The 12351-nt window shown below is 39.4% G+C and overlaps 2 protein-coding genes across 2 annotated transcripts in view; both read right to left on the bottom strand.

The window, feature by feature from the left end:
* smurf2 (SMAD specific E3 ubiquitin protein ligase 2) overlaps window positions 1-4339 on the bottom strand; it is a 68094-nt gene extending 63755 nt beyond the window's left edge. The window contains exon 1 of the mRNA XM_084743354.1: window positions 3665-4339. Within this exon, the coding sequence (XP_084599480.1) occupies window positions 3665-3716 (52 nt within the window). The 5' untranslated portion in view covers window positions 3717-4339. The remainder of the gene's footprint in view (window positions 1-3664) is intronic.
* A 2017-nt stretch (window positions 4340-6356) lies between these two features.
* kpna2 (karyopherin alpha 2 (RAG cohort 1, importin alpha 1)) lies at window positions 6357-11118 on the bottom strand. Its single transcript, XM_084743919.1, has 10 exons — window positions 11059-11118; window positions 10811-10951; window positions 10433-10521; window positions 10055-10323; window positions 8865-8959; window positions 8380-8643; window positions 7267-7500; window positions 6969-7151; window positions 6697-6846; window positions 6357-6606 (listed from the first exon to the last, which is right to left on the bottom strand). The coding sequence occupies exons 1-10, from the start codon at window positions 11113-11115 to the stop codon at window positions 6517-6519; spliced, it is 1572 nt and encodes a 523-aa protein (XP_084600045.1). The 5' UTR covers window positions 11116-11118; the 3' UTR covers window positions 6357-6516.
* Window positions 11119-12351: the final 1233 nt, after the last annotated feature.

Genomic DNA, 12351 nt, shown 5'->3' with positions numbered 1-12351 from the left:
GTATGGAACGTAGTGCAAATTACACCATGAGCTATGTCTGCATGACAGAATTTAAGAATGATCAGACGAAGCAATGAGCCGTGCCTTAATGATGTAATTTATGACTCGGTGGATCATGCGTGTTGTGCCATTAGCTGCGTTTGCGTGTCACATAATTTAGGAGTGATCAGCTGTAGAGTATAATGGAAACCTGTCCCGTGTAGTCAAGGGGCAATTCTCACCCCAAGTGTTAGTTTTAGCAGCTTGCTTGCCATATTTTTCTAGTTTAATAGCTGGCAAACATCTGCAACATCTGGTTCAAATGGACAGGGGGGTTGTCAGTGAGGAGAGACGCCTAGAGCACAAACAGCCACAGGCCTGTTTAAATGTAGCAACTCATCATTCACGACCTGCCTGGAAACAAATTCATCGGCAGATATGTGTCTAAAATTCAACCCGACTGCAGATGACAACATGCAGCTACAATGTTGCAGTAACGCTCTCTGGGCTCATTCCTCCCTATGCAACAATCTAATCAGCGTAGTATACACAGCTGTGCAGTGCTAAACAAAGAAACACATAATGACAGTGTGTAGCGTAGCCTCTCTGCTCGGGCTTTACCGCCAGACGGCTGCCTTCCTATAGAGCGTCCTCTCCTGCTCTGAGCCCTGCTTGGCACCGCTCTCCACGCTGGAGAGGGAAGGCAGTGAGCTCAGCTACGGGACAGAGCTGACCATGTGGATGACATGGCACAATATTACATAATTTGGAAAGAAATTTACCCTGAGGAGTGACTGCTAGTGGTACTGGAAAAAAAAAAAATCAAGTGAAAGATATGCAGACATAGGTTCATGGTGCAGTTGTTAGATGAGCACGTTGTTTGAGTGCTGTTATTGTTCTGGGATGATTTTTTTTAGTCTGGAGGGGTGTACAGTGTCACTCAGCATCAAGAGGAGAGGTGGTCTGTCTGTGAGGTTCTGCTCTTGCTCTTTTTTTTCCCTTTTCACAGTGGACTCACATTCTTAGCATTCCACCAGAGACCACTGCAGCCCATCTCAAACTGCAGTGACAAACTAATGCACTCGAGATTTCAACATTAAAGTTGTTTTTCTGGTCACATGTCTCTCACGGGAATAATAAAGCAATAATTAAATAAGGCCAGCAGGCTGGAAATTTCATGCAGCATTAAAAACTATTAAATAGGAATGAAATGATAATCAAATTTACGATAAGATGTGATAAAATCCCTGACAATTCATTTTACCAAATTTTACTTAACGTAATTACTGCGTATGATTGCTGTACTTTAAAAACTCACAGTAAATACTGACTACTGTCTAGCATAAACCAAAGTTATTAACAGTCCCCTAGGTGCAGCAACATGGATTTGTTTTGTGTCAATGAAAGACTGACATTGCAAAGACAGGTTTTCATGAAGTTCTCAATATAAAACTTGATGAAGTTACTTAAGTGCACATCTCAGTACTTTTTCAACATTTTAACGACACAATAACAATGTTAACCATGACAATTTTGGTCACTATAAGTTTTCTCTACCAGCAAACTGATGCTGTGCTACTGGATGACGAAAAGTCCGTTCGTTGGATACATATTCATTGCAAAATGCTCAGAATCTGATTCGGAGAAATATTTCACAAAATTGTGAGGTTTTTTTTTTCCAAATTAAGAAGCTTCATCAGAACATAGATGTTTTGTAAGCAAAGAAACGTAAAACAAACAAATAAAAAAAAAACTCATTCTATGGATACTAGCGGAGCCACGACCTGCCAGAAAAATCAGGTTGGTATTAACGACCCCCATCCCTGTTCAGGAATTACTTTTTAATACAAGAAAACTACCAAACTCACATTATATCACTAGCACAGGTAATTTTAAACCATAGCCCAGTCTAAAATACTGCCCCCACACCTCATACTAGACTGAATAATTGAAGTTTGCTATTTTATGTTACTAAATGCCTTTTTGTTTGTGTCTGTCCAGAACATGGTTTGTTTATATTGGCAATTGTGATTTTTGTGCTGGTTTTTAGTTTTGACCATTAGTGAAGTGGCTCTTGAAGCCTCCTATTTTTGATTGCCCAATAAGCTGAATATCTTTAAGAGCTGACGTAGTTAAGAGATGCTAAGACTCCATGCTGCTTGCCATAAAATGTTACTTGATTTTATCTTCCACGACAATCTGTTGACCCGTGTATATTGTCTTGTCTTGGGTGTCCCGACCCTCAAAGTGAGAACCTCTGCTTATAATGCATATATAATTTATGGAAGCTTGGTACCTAATTTTTGCGTAAAACTCCTTTCTGTATAGTGAATGATTTCTGACAACTATAAAAATGTTGCCCAGAGCTTGATGTCCTTGGCCATCTTGCAGCTCCAGCTCATTAAACCCATCTCATTCAGATCCCTCCCTGTTGTCTGCACTTATTCCTATCAGAAACAGCACCAGCCTAAATATTTAATTTGGCTCCTTCCTGGTAGAAAAGGCCGCCGTGGAATTTGATTCAGGTCAGATGCTGGATGTGCATCAAAAGGGGGGGCAGCTGTCTCCCAGTCAAAACACTGTGCTCTCATGTAAACCTTTTTGCTGTTTGTGTTGAAAAGGCACAAACCAAACAGCTGAGGGAGAGAGAAGGAGGGAGCTAGCCCAGCAACAAATACTCTGTCTAATAAAAAGACCCAGGTCTAAGTGAAAAAAGGATGCAGTTAAGAGTGCAGAACTACAACTTAAGGTGACCTGTTTTAGCAACAATAACAATCAAAGGAGGCAGCTGTCTGTCGGTAGGCAGTTATGTGACACTGCTGACTGTTCAGCTGCAGACTCTTGTGACCTGTGGAGCTGCCTGTCATCTCAACCGAGGCTTGTTCTGCAATAAAGGCTTGATTATAGCTAGCTGGCAGCAGGCTGTGTGGCTAGGCTAACAACAGCTAACCAACTTTATGTGAGCACGTTGTCAGCAGGACAGTGAGATACAGTTGGGCAGAACCCTTACACTGCAATTATCTATAAATATGAAGTAGAATTGTGACATATTGCCTTATTTTCTAGGTTTCACCAAGCGACAACCTACTCAATGGCAGAGCAACACCAGTTCAGAGCTATGATACTCGGGAGGAGACGGGAAACCCAGACCCGCGAAAGATCTCGCGATAGAGATAATTTTAACTAAATCCTTGATCTTCCCTAACCATAACTAAATATTTTTCTGCCTAAACCTAAACAGATCTTAACAAAAATGTTATTACATTATAAACCATAATTAGTTTGTGCAAAGTGCACAATGACAAAAAACAAGTAGCTACAAATCTCACGAGAGATTCGCAAATCAAGGGTTCCTTTATAGACACGAGCCATGTTATGGCTGGTGGTGGTTACTGGCGACAATCACTAGGTTCAGACTATTTCCAGGAACAATAATACCCATATTCAGCATTATTTACGGGGCCACCCAGCCAGTTTTCAAATATAAACTAACACCGTTAAAATAATTAATATATAACATGCATTGTAGCTGTAAATAAAATCGTGGAAATCACGGGTGAAAGAACCGGCGCTAAGCCAACTCCATGGCCCATGGGAACTGTTCCCATCCAGCAAATACACCGAGCCTTTCTTGCTAGTGTGTGTGTGGGAATATAGTTGGGGATTTAAAAGCATTGCTAGCTACCTGTTAATCGCAGCTTCACAGGGCCATTCCGCCGGACTCCTTGGTTAGACATCTCCTCTCGGTCCCAGCCTTCACCGCTCGTAGTAAAAATGTGTGGTTAACTGTAGAAAATAACAAGGTTTATCAACCTCTCCGCCAGTTTTAGACAATAATGGAGTCAAGGCATTGTGGCCCGGATGTGAACTGAACTGCCATAGCGATCGCTCACAAATGCGAAAAATTAAAAAAAGGAAAAAAGAAAATCGCGAGTGTAGCACTGCTGCAAAGTGCATTTACTAGAAATGTCTTCTCCCCGGCGAGACGTGTAAACGAGCCACTGCAACCCGGTGTTTATCTTCACATCTTCGGAAGGAGCCTGTGAGTGAGCGCGTCCTCCTCTCCGCTGCTCGTCGGGAGTTGAACTGTTGAGCCCTCCGGTCGGTGTGTGTGTGGATCCACTTCAGGAGGCTGCTGGTAGGAGCTGACCAGTGACGACAGCACACTTTGGGGGAGTGAAACATTTCTCTAACATGTGGCAGCTTCACTGTAATTCACACACAGCTCCCAGTGTGTCCTCCAGGTGGTGATGAGCTGCACGGATCTTACTTTGATGGCTCAAGTAAACACAGCTACCTGCGTTTATGACAATTTATGACTTTTTTTTTTCTTACAGGGGCGTAGCCACAACGTGTACAACTCGAGCCCCCCTTCACCCACCACAATTATTGCATTTATGTCATCTGTCAAAATAGTGTATTATTCAGACAAGACATTTTTCACTGCAATTTATTGTAATAGTTTTAAAAACACAGGTTAACATCAACGATTAGGGCCCGACCAATACTGGATTTCTGGGATCAATGCCAATGCCTATATACATGAGTAAAAAAAACAACAACAATCAGATATCAATATATTGGATGATATTCTTTATGCAAAATATAACATACAGAATACAGAATATATACATAAACACCAATTTTTTGCAATCCTCAGAAACAGTTGTTACATAGATATGTAATGGAAGCAGGGTTTTTTACAGATCAACAATAAACTTGATTGTCCAGAATTATATGAGGGCACTGAAACAGTAAACTTTCGCGTAAAAATCATAAACAACTCTAAATAAAAAAAAACAACACAAAAATAGAGCAACATATTTAACCTGAATTACAATGAGAATAAAGATGAATCAAGAGAAGAGGGTTGCACTTAGAAGTAATATGAGTTCATGAGCTTTTACTCAACACACAAAACATTTTTAGCCATCCAGCCCTCATTAGTGGAAGGCGGATGGCCAAAAATGTTTTGTGTGTTAAGTAAAATCTCATGAAATCACATTACCTCTGACTGAAACCCTCTTTTCTTGATTCATGGATATATACAACTAGGATAATGCACAGGAGGGCAGTGGTAGCCCTGCAAATATGAACAAAGACAAAATACACACAGAATGCTTATAAAACTAACAAATAAAAACAATCTGCATTATGTTCTATTAAAAAAAAGCAGTTTCATATGAGCGCATATCAGTCAACATATGCTGATGCTGATATAGACAGATATATCTGTAACAGGCCAGTATCAGGTTGATAATACTGGTACACAGATATATATTGATTGGAGTCTTAACAATGGCCTCATTCAATTGAAGTGTCCCACTAAGACATGACAGTGGTGTTTCTTGTCCACATGTATTGCAATTTTTAATGACATTTCATGGACATTGACAAAAGAAAATACAAATGAATGTTTGTTGAATGTTTGTTACTTCATCAGGATAAGCAATGGGTGGCACCGATTCTTCCGCTGGAATATCATTGTAAAAAGTATGATGGAAATCAGACATTTCAGTTTGTTTCATGTATTTCAGATTTTGCTGTTTCCATGTACCCTTTGGGCACAGAAATACATTGATGGAAACATGGCTGGTGTGAGAGTGAGCCACCATGCACAACACCAAGGACACTAAAAAAGAAGGGTCATTATGAACATGACGTGCTCTGATTGGTGCCTGCTCTATTGAAGCCTATGGGAGAAGCACACTGATTCCAACCTATCAACATGAGTAGAGTGCATGTCTGCACACAGGTCATAGTTTTAGAAGCAAAAGGGGTAATGTGGCATATCAATAATACCTATATTACCTACTGTCTCTAAAGTTACTGTAATGCAACCTTATAACCAGTGAAAGAAAACACTTGTACCATATGATAAAATCATATTCAAAAGTTAAGATTGTCATATCACAATGTATCGATGTATTTCCCAGCCCTACAAAATACTGCATGACTACTTCATTTCATCAGCTTTTGTTCTTCAAATAACAGTAAATTACACAGTTCGTTCATCTACGGGAAATAACATCTATTTTCACATCCCTGTCTAACACTGGTATATCTCAAAAATAAATAAATAAGACTAAAAATACAGATCTAGTGCATGACCTCATGATTTATTGCTTTAAACCTTACTGACAGTTACTGGAGTCATAAAATGCCAATTTGGCACAACAGCTTACCGTGACTGGTTATCACACAAGAAACTGTGGAGACCTGAATTCTTATGAGGGAAGAAAATCACTATTTCAAGTCATAAGTTGGCATTTATAGATGAGCCACTGTAACCTACTTCTAATTACCATAAATGTACTTTTAACATCCAGAATGTTACTGTGCAAATCAAACTGACTAAATACAAAAATAATCCCACACATGATCCAACAACTTTATTTACAATCATGTTTTATCAATTACATTAAAACAGTATGTACAATACATACAAAGAACAAAACGCCACAATTACATGAACATGGGACAAACAGTAACAGTGAGGGTACAGTACAGGTGAGAGTAGAGGTATAAGAAAGTTATTTAGAAATTGAAAGTGCTCTGGTTTTCACCGATTTGGAACGCATAGCCATCATCGGTTGCTTCTGGGGCCACACACTGCACCTCCTGCTCCTTCAAAATCAAAAACAAAAAATGGTAAGACCACTCATGGGTATAAAAAGTTAATTTAAAAATCTGTTCAACCATCTGAAAGATGCTTACCTCTTCAGAGAAGTACTTCTCAATCAGGTTGAGGGCTGCTTTGTAGACCATCTCGTTCTCATGAGACTGCAGAGCCTCGATCTTGTCCAGTCCACCGCATTCTTCAACCATTAGACACAGCTTGTCTGACTCTCCAATTTTGTCCCCAGCCTGCAAGGAAAACACATCAGTACTCAGCCATCTTCAAACCTCCAACTGATAAACAACTGGACTTATCAGATCCAGCGAAACCGATGGCACAGATTTGTACTCTACTCTGACAATGCACTCACCATGAAGATGTTGGTGATGGCGTCCAAGATGACGAGGACAGTTTTGCTGTCCTTAGAGGAGAGCAGATTCAGAAGAGGCTCAATCACATTGGCTTGAACAAGGTAAACCACCTGCTGAATATTGCCCCCGCTGGTGAAGTTTGTAACAGCCCACACAGCTTCTTTCTGAGTTTTGTAGTCGCCCTGCAGAGACAAGACCAGAAAAGTCAAAGGGGATGTCCAATATAGGAGTCTGTGTGACAGCAGCATAATGGTAAAGCTGGGAAAAACAAAAAAAAAAAAAAAAAAATGAACATACCCGCACAAGCATATCGACCATGTAGGGGACAAGTCCTGAGTTGATGACCTCCTGGATTTGGGTGTCCCTCCCTGCTGTGATGTTGGACAGAGTCCAGGCTGCCTCCTTCTGAATGTTGGCCTTTTTGTGGCGCAGCAGGTTGGGGAACATGCCCAGGGCTCCAGCATCCAGAACTGCCTGAGTCTGCTCATCTGTACCTGTCACAATGTTGCCGATGGCACGCAGTGCAGGGGTCTGGAGAACGAGAGAGCGGCCATTTAATTTAAAAACAAACAAAAAAACAGGAAGACACATCTATAAACTCAATGGGATCACAAAAATGTAACCGAATAGACCAAAAGAACTGTTTTACAGTATTTATTTGCTTGATGTTTTGAGCTCCAGACTCTAAGACTGATTCTAGCTTGACAGAGTCACCATCTTAAATACCCATAATTCATCATACACCTACCACATGGCACATATCAAGCAGGTTTAACAAACCTTACAAACTACATTATAACACACTAATCAGGAAAATTAATTTAATTTCTTATGTATCAGATTATATTCTAAATATGTATATATTTTTTGAAAAAAAAAAAGAGTGTATATGAACTCAGTGTGAGACATTCAAGTGTATTTATTATAGAATTATAGATTGGTCTATGTGCAACATGAATTCTCTAGATTATATTTATTATAGATCTATATTTATATTTTTATACATATTTTTGATGATATGCAGCTTTTTGAAAAGTTTGGTATTTTTAAAAGACTGGTATTTTTCTCATTAGTATGGATATGTATAATGTAATTTGCGAGGTGTGTTATAACTGCTTGATACACATCATGTAGTGGATGTATGATGAATTATGGGTATTTAAGATGGCAGCTCTCTGTAGATACTAGAAGCAGTTTGAGGAAGAGCCTGAAGAAATAAATACTTTAAACAGGAGCTCTTAAGTGTGTGGATCTCGCTCTCTGTTCTGGGGTCATTTTTATAACCTGTGGTAATCTAAGAAGTTACCTCAGTGTGACGGCACAAAGTACCAGACCATGTGACTGATGCAGAGGCTTCATAAACAAGCCGGACTAACAGAAAAACATAAACGAGTGAGACTTTATACGTACGATGACAGACAGCTCGTTAAAGCCGAGCAGCTTCACCAGGCGAGGAATCAATCCAGTCTGGACCACCACCTCAATGCGTTCATTAGCGCCATCTGTCAGGTATGAAACAGCCCAACACGCATCAGCCAGCACCTCCAGGTCATCACAGTGGAGCAGACGAATGAGAGTGGGTAAAATCTGTTGGATGGCAGCCATAGGAGGGGAGGGGTTCTTGTTGCGGCAGAGGTTTGACAGCGTCCATGTCACATTTCTCAGGTAGCTGGTCTGCAAAGACATCAAGTAGAGGAGGAGACTAGACATTAGTTTGAATTGGGGCACACCCTAGTGGGCAATAAGGAGAATTTATTTTTTTCTTGATCATACTAAGAAAATTGCTTGCTGATATTACAGGATTAAAACTTAGATATTATATATATATATATATATATATATATATATATATATATATATATGGAACCTAATACATATATATATATAAAACTTACATTAAAAACAGAGAGGTCAGGGACTGCCAGCAGACTGAGCAGAGGGGCCACAGCTCCATGTTTGATGACCCTGTCTCTAAGAGCTGATCCATCACCTGAACAGAAAGGGAAAAGTAATAAAGTACAATATTACTTACCAATACTTTATGGTGTCTTTATTCTTCTCTGACAGTAACCTGAATATCTTTGGTTTCTGGACAAAACAAGACATTTGACGACGTCACCTTGGGCTTTGTGAAGCGCTGATTAACATTTTCCATGATTTTCTGGACTAAAGGACCAATTTCATCACTTGTAAAGGCTCATAAGTGACGTTTTAACATAACAAGTGTTGCCGTAATCATTTTACCTCAATCTAATATTATAGCAAAGGAAGCCATGTCTGCTAATTGATCGGTCCAGATGAGACCTTGTGAGAGTTCAAATAAATATGTGGCCTATAGTCTACAAAGTATGAAACAGAGTATGACTCAGGACATAAACCATCAGTAAAAATGATACAGCTAAATGAGTGAATGGTTTTGTTCTCATACAAACAAAAAGTCTAATACAAATTTGTTGTTGCACATCCATGTTGTGTGTGCATATGGCAGTGTTCAGCATTCAGGGTCAGTCTGGGGCACAAGCCACTATAGTTTAACCAGACAGCCAGAAAAGCCATATCTTCCCTTAACTCCATTACACTAAAAAAAAAAAATCTAATTTTTCACAAATTGGATTAGTGTTATGGAGAGGACCTATATTTTTTCTTAGGCTACCATCATGATAAGAATAGACAGATTAAATGACAACATTGTCATGATGTGTTATGCACAGAAGTCAATTTTAAATTGATGATGTAATTTGCTGAAGTAGCCTAGATGTGCATTATATTGCAATGGCCATTTGAAAAGCTTAATGTTGGCCTAATGAAGCTAAAACTATGATGGATGAAATCGAGTGCATCATTAAGGTACAGCTTACGATATACATAGCACCAAGGCTCTGGGAAATGGGGCCCTAGTCTGTACCAAAGAAACATGATTTCTTACATCTAGAGAACATTTCAACACTCATTTTTGCTTTTAAAAAAAATGCAGCTTCTGTGATTTGGATACTGCATTTTTTAAAATGTTTCAATTAATTGTGCAGCCCTACTTCTAATAAAATAGTCATGATCCTACTTAAAACAAAAACATTTTGCCAGTTACCAGCAATGTTTCCAAGGGCCCAGACTGCCTGCTCGCTGATGTGTTGGTGGGGGGACGTGACCAGGGCAATAAATGCAGGAATGGCCCCGCCCTCAACAACAGCAACTGTCTGATCACTGGTCCCAGAGGCAATGTTGGTCAGAGCCCAGGAAGCCTCAAACTGGATCGGAGGACAGTCCGTCTGCCCCAGGAAGGCAACAAACTTGGAGATCAGACCAGCACTGATCATCTGGTCAATGGGAGGGTTCTTGTCACGGGACAGCAGTTTCCTGTGATCAGGGCAGAACAGGAAAAGTGAGTTATAATCATCGTAACTGGTCATTTGTGCTTGTGTAGTAAAGTTTAAATGCACATGGTTCTTTAATAAATTTGTATTACCGAGCAGCCTGTGTAGCCTGGACCTGGGTCTCAGGATTACCGCTGTTCACTCCTGCAAGAATCTCTTCAACTGTCCACTGACGGGCAGCCTGCCAAGTATCACAAAAACATCACCATAAGGCTGAATCATTTTTCTACAAGTCTCAACCATATGCAGGACTGTATCCCACTCTTTCATTTCTTCAGAAATTTCAAAATAACACAAAGAAATCCACATAAATAAGGAAAAATATGTATACATTAAAACTGAATAAGGACTTAAGATCAATTATCCACAGACTGCTGCCTATAAAGCTAAAAAATGATGATAAAGCTGTGATAGCCCAACATATTGATAAATTGATCAGACTCCAATTTAAATAGATTTAAAAGGTTTACCTGGCAGTTTTGGCTCCTTTCCTGAAGAGGAGAAGTCGCCTCATCAGGAAATGCAGACACATTTCTTCTCTTGAAGATCTGATCATCTTTCTTCGCCTTGCGCAGCTCGACGTTCACCTCCACTCTCCTGCGTCGAAGCTCCTACATTTATTGATTTCAAACAAAACAAAGTCACGCATTTATAACTGAACTGCAACTCCTGGATGAAGATACAGACGTGAAGCTGAAACTTCTTGGATTAAACTCACATTGGCGTCTTTGCCTTTGTTCTTGAATTTGTTCAGACGTGCGACGTTCTCAGACATTTTCAAGTGTCAGGGAAGTTTAGCAGCGACGAAAATGAAGTGGTCGTGGTTTTATTTCTGCACACAAAGTTTGAAAAAGTTAGTCAGTAAAGCTTTCTTTAAACTGCCTCGTGACAGCAAGACTAATGTCAAACATGTCAAGCCAAGCTGACCGCTGGTTTTACATAAAAACAGAAGCCAGTTAGCCTGGAAAATGTAATAGACACCACACAGAAAACCATAAAAGTTATAATTTCTCAAAAATAAAACTTAAATTCTTTGAATAAAAAATATAAGCAGTCAACGCATGCTCACCTGCTAGTCTCGCAAAGGCTCTGGTACATAGAAAAGTGCCGCACAGACCTTTAAATTCCTGCAACAAAGCCTCCTGATTGGGCTGTTCGAGCGAAAGCATCCAGCCGCCTCCGTTCATTGGTCCGTTTAAAAAAAATCACAGAGTACACGGGAAATTACGTGCCGCACCGTAACATCGCGAGATCTCCGAGCATACTGTTATGTTGAGTCAGACAGTTTTCTGCCGTCTTTATTTTTTTTGTCACTGGACGTTTAGGAGACAAATTGTTCCTATATTGGTTGATTTGGGTTCTAGTGTAACGATACGACCAAATGTCACCGTCCTAAATGAATATCCAGGTAGCAAATTCCTAAGTTAGAGGTTTTCAAACCCGTCCCCAGTGCTCCAAACTGTTTCAAGGCAGGATTAGTGAAAGGAAGTTAAAAAATAGCACAATATTACATTAGTTATCAAAAGGATATCACATAAAATAGCCTACATAGCTTTATTTTATTACAGAGTTCAGATGCAGTTCTTTTGGGGAGTTTTTCCTTTTTTTTTTTTTTGCCACGTTCAGAGTTGAAACTAAACAAATAAACAAAGTGGTATCTGGGTCAGGACCCCTGTTCTAAGTAAATGTAAAGATACTTATTTTTTGTGCCCTTTTTCTAAATCTGAAATTGAGTGATTTTCCCCCTCATTATATCGTATAAGTAAACAACTTAAATATACAAAAAACATGTACAAAAGGGAGGATATGAAAGAAAAGCATATATACAAGAAAAAAACCCTTACTCGTTTAATTATTAAATTAGTTTTTTTTGTTAATATTCAGTTGCTTTAAGACTTTTTGGATTTATTATCAATGGAACGGGCAGCTTCAGCACTTGTTGAATACGAATATGCTCATATTAACAACACCAAGGTTATCTAATAAGGAAATTGAACCATTTCAGATGTTT

Source organism: Lutjanus erythropterus, chromosome 19 (genome assembly GCF_056507025.1).
Source record: "Lutjanus erythropterus isolate fLutEry1 chromosome 19, fLutEry1.hap2, whole genome shotgun sequence".
Lineage (NCBI taxonomy): Eukaryota > Metazoa > Chordata > Actinopteri > Lutjaniformes > Lutjanidae > Lutjanus > Lutjanus erythropterus.
Note: the sequence above shows the minus strand (reverse complement) of the source record. Positions and strands in the feature narration are given on the sequence as shown.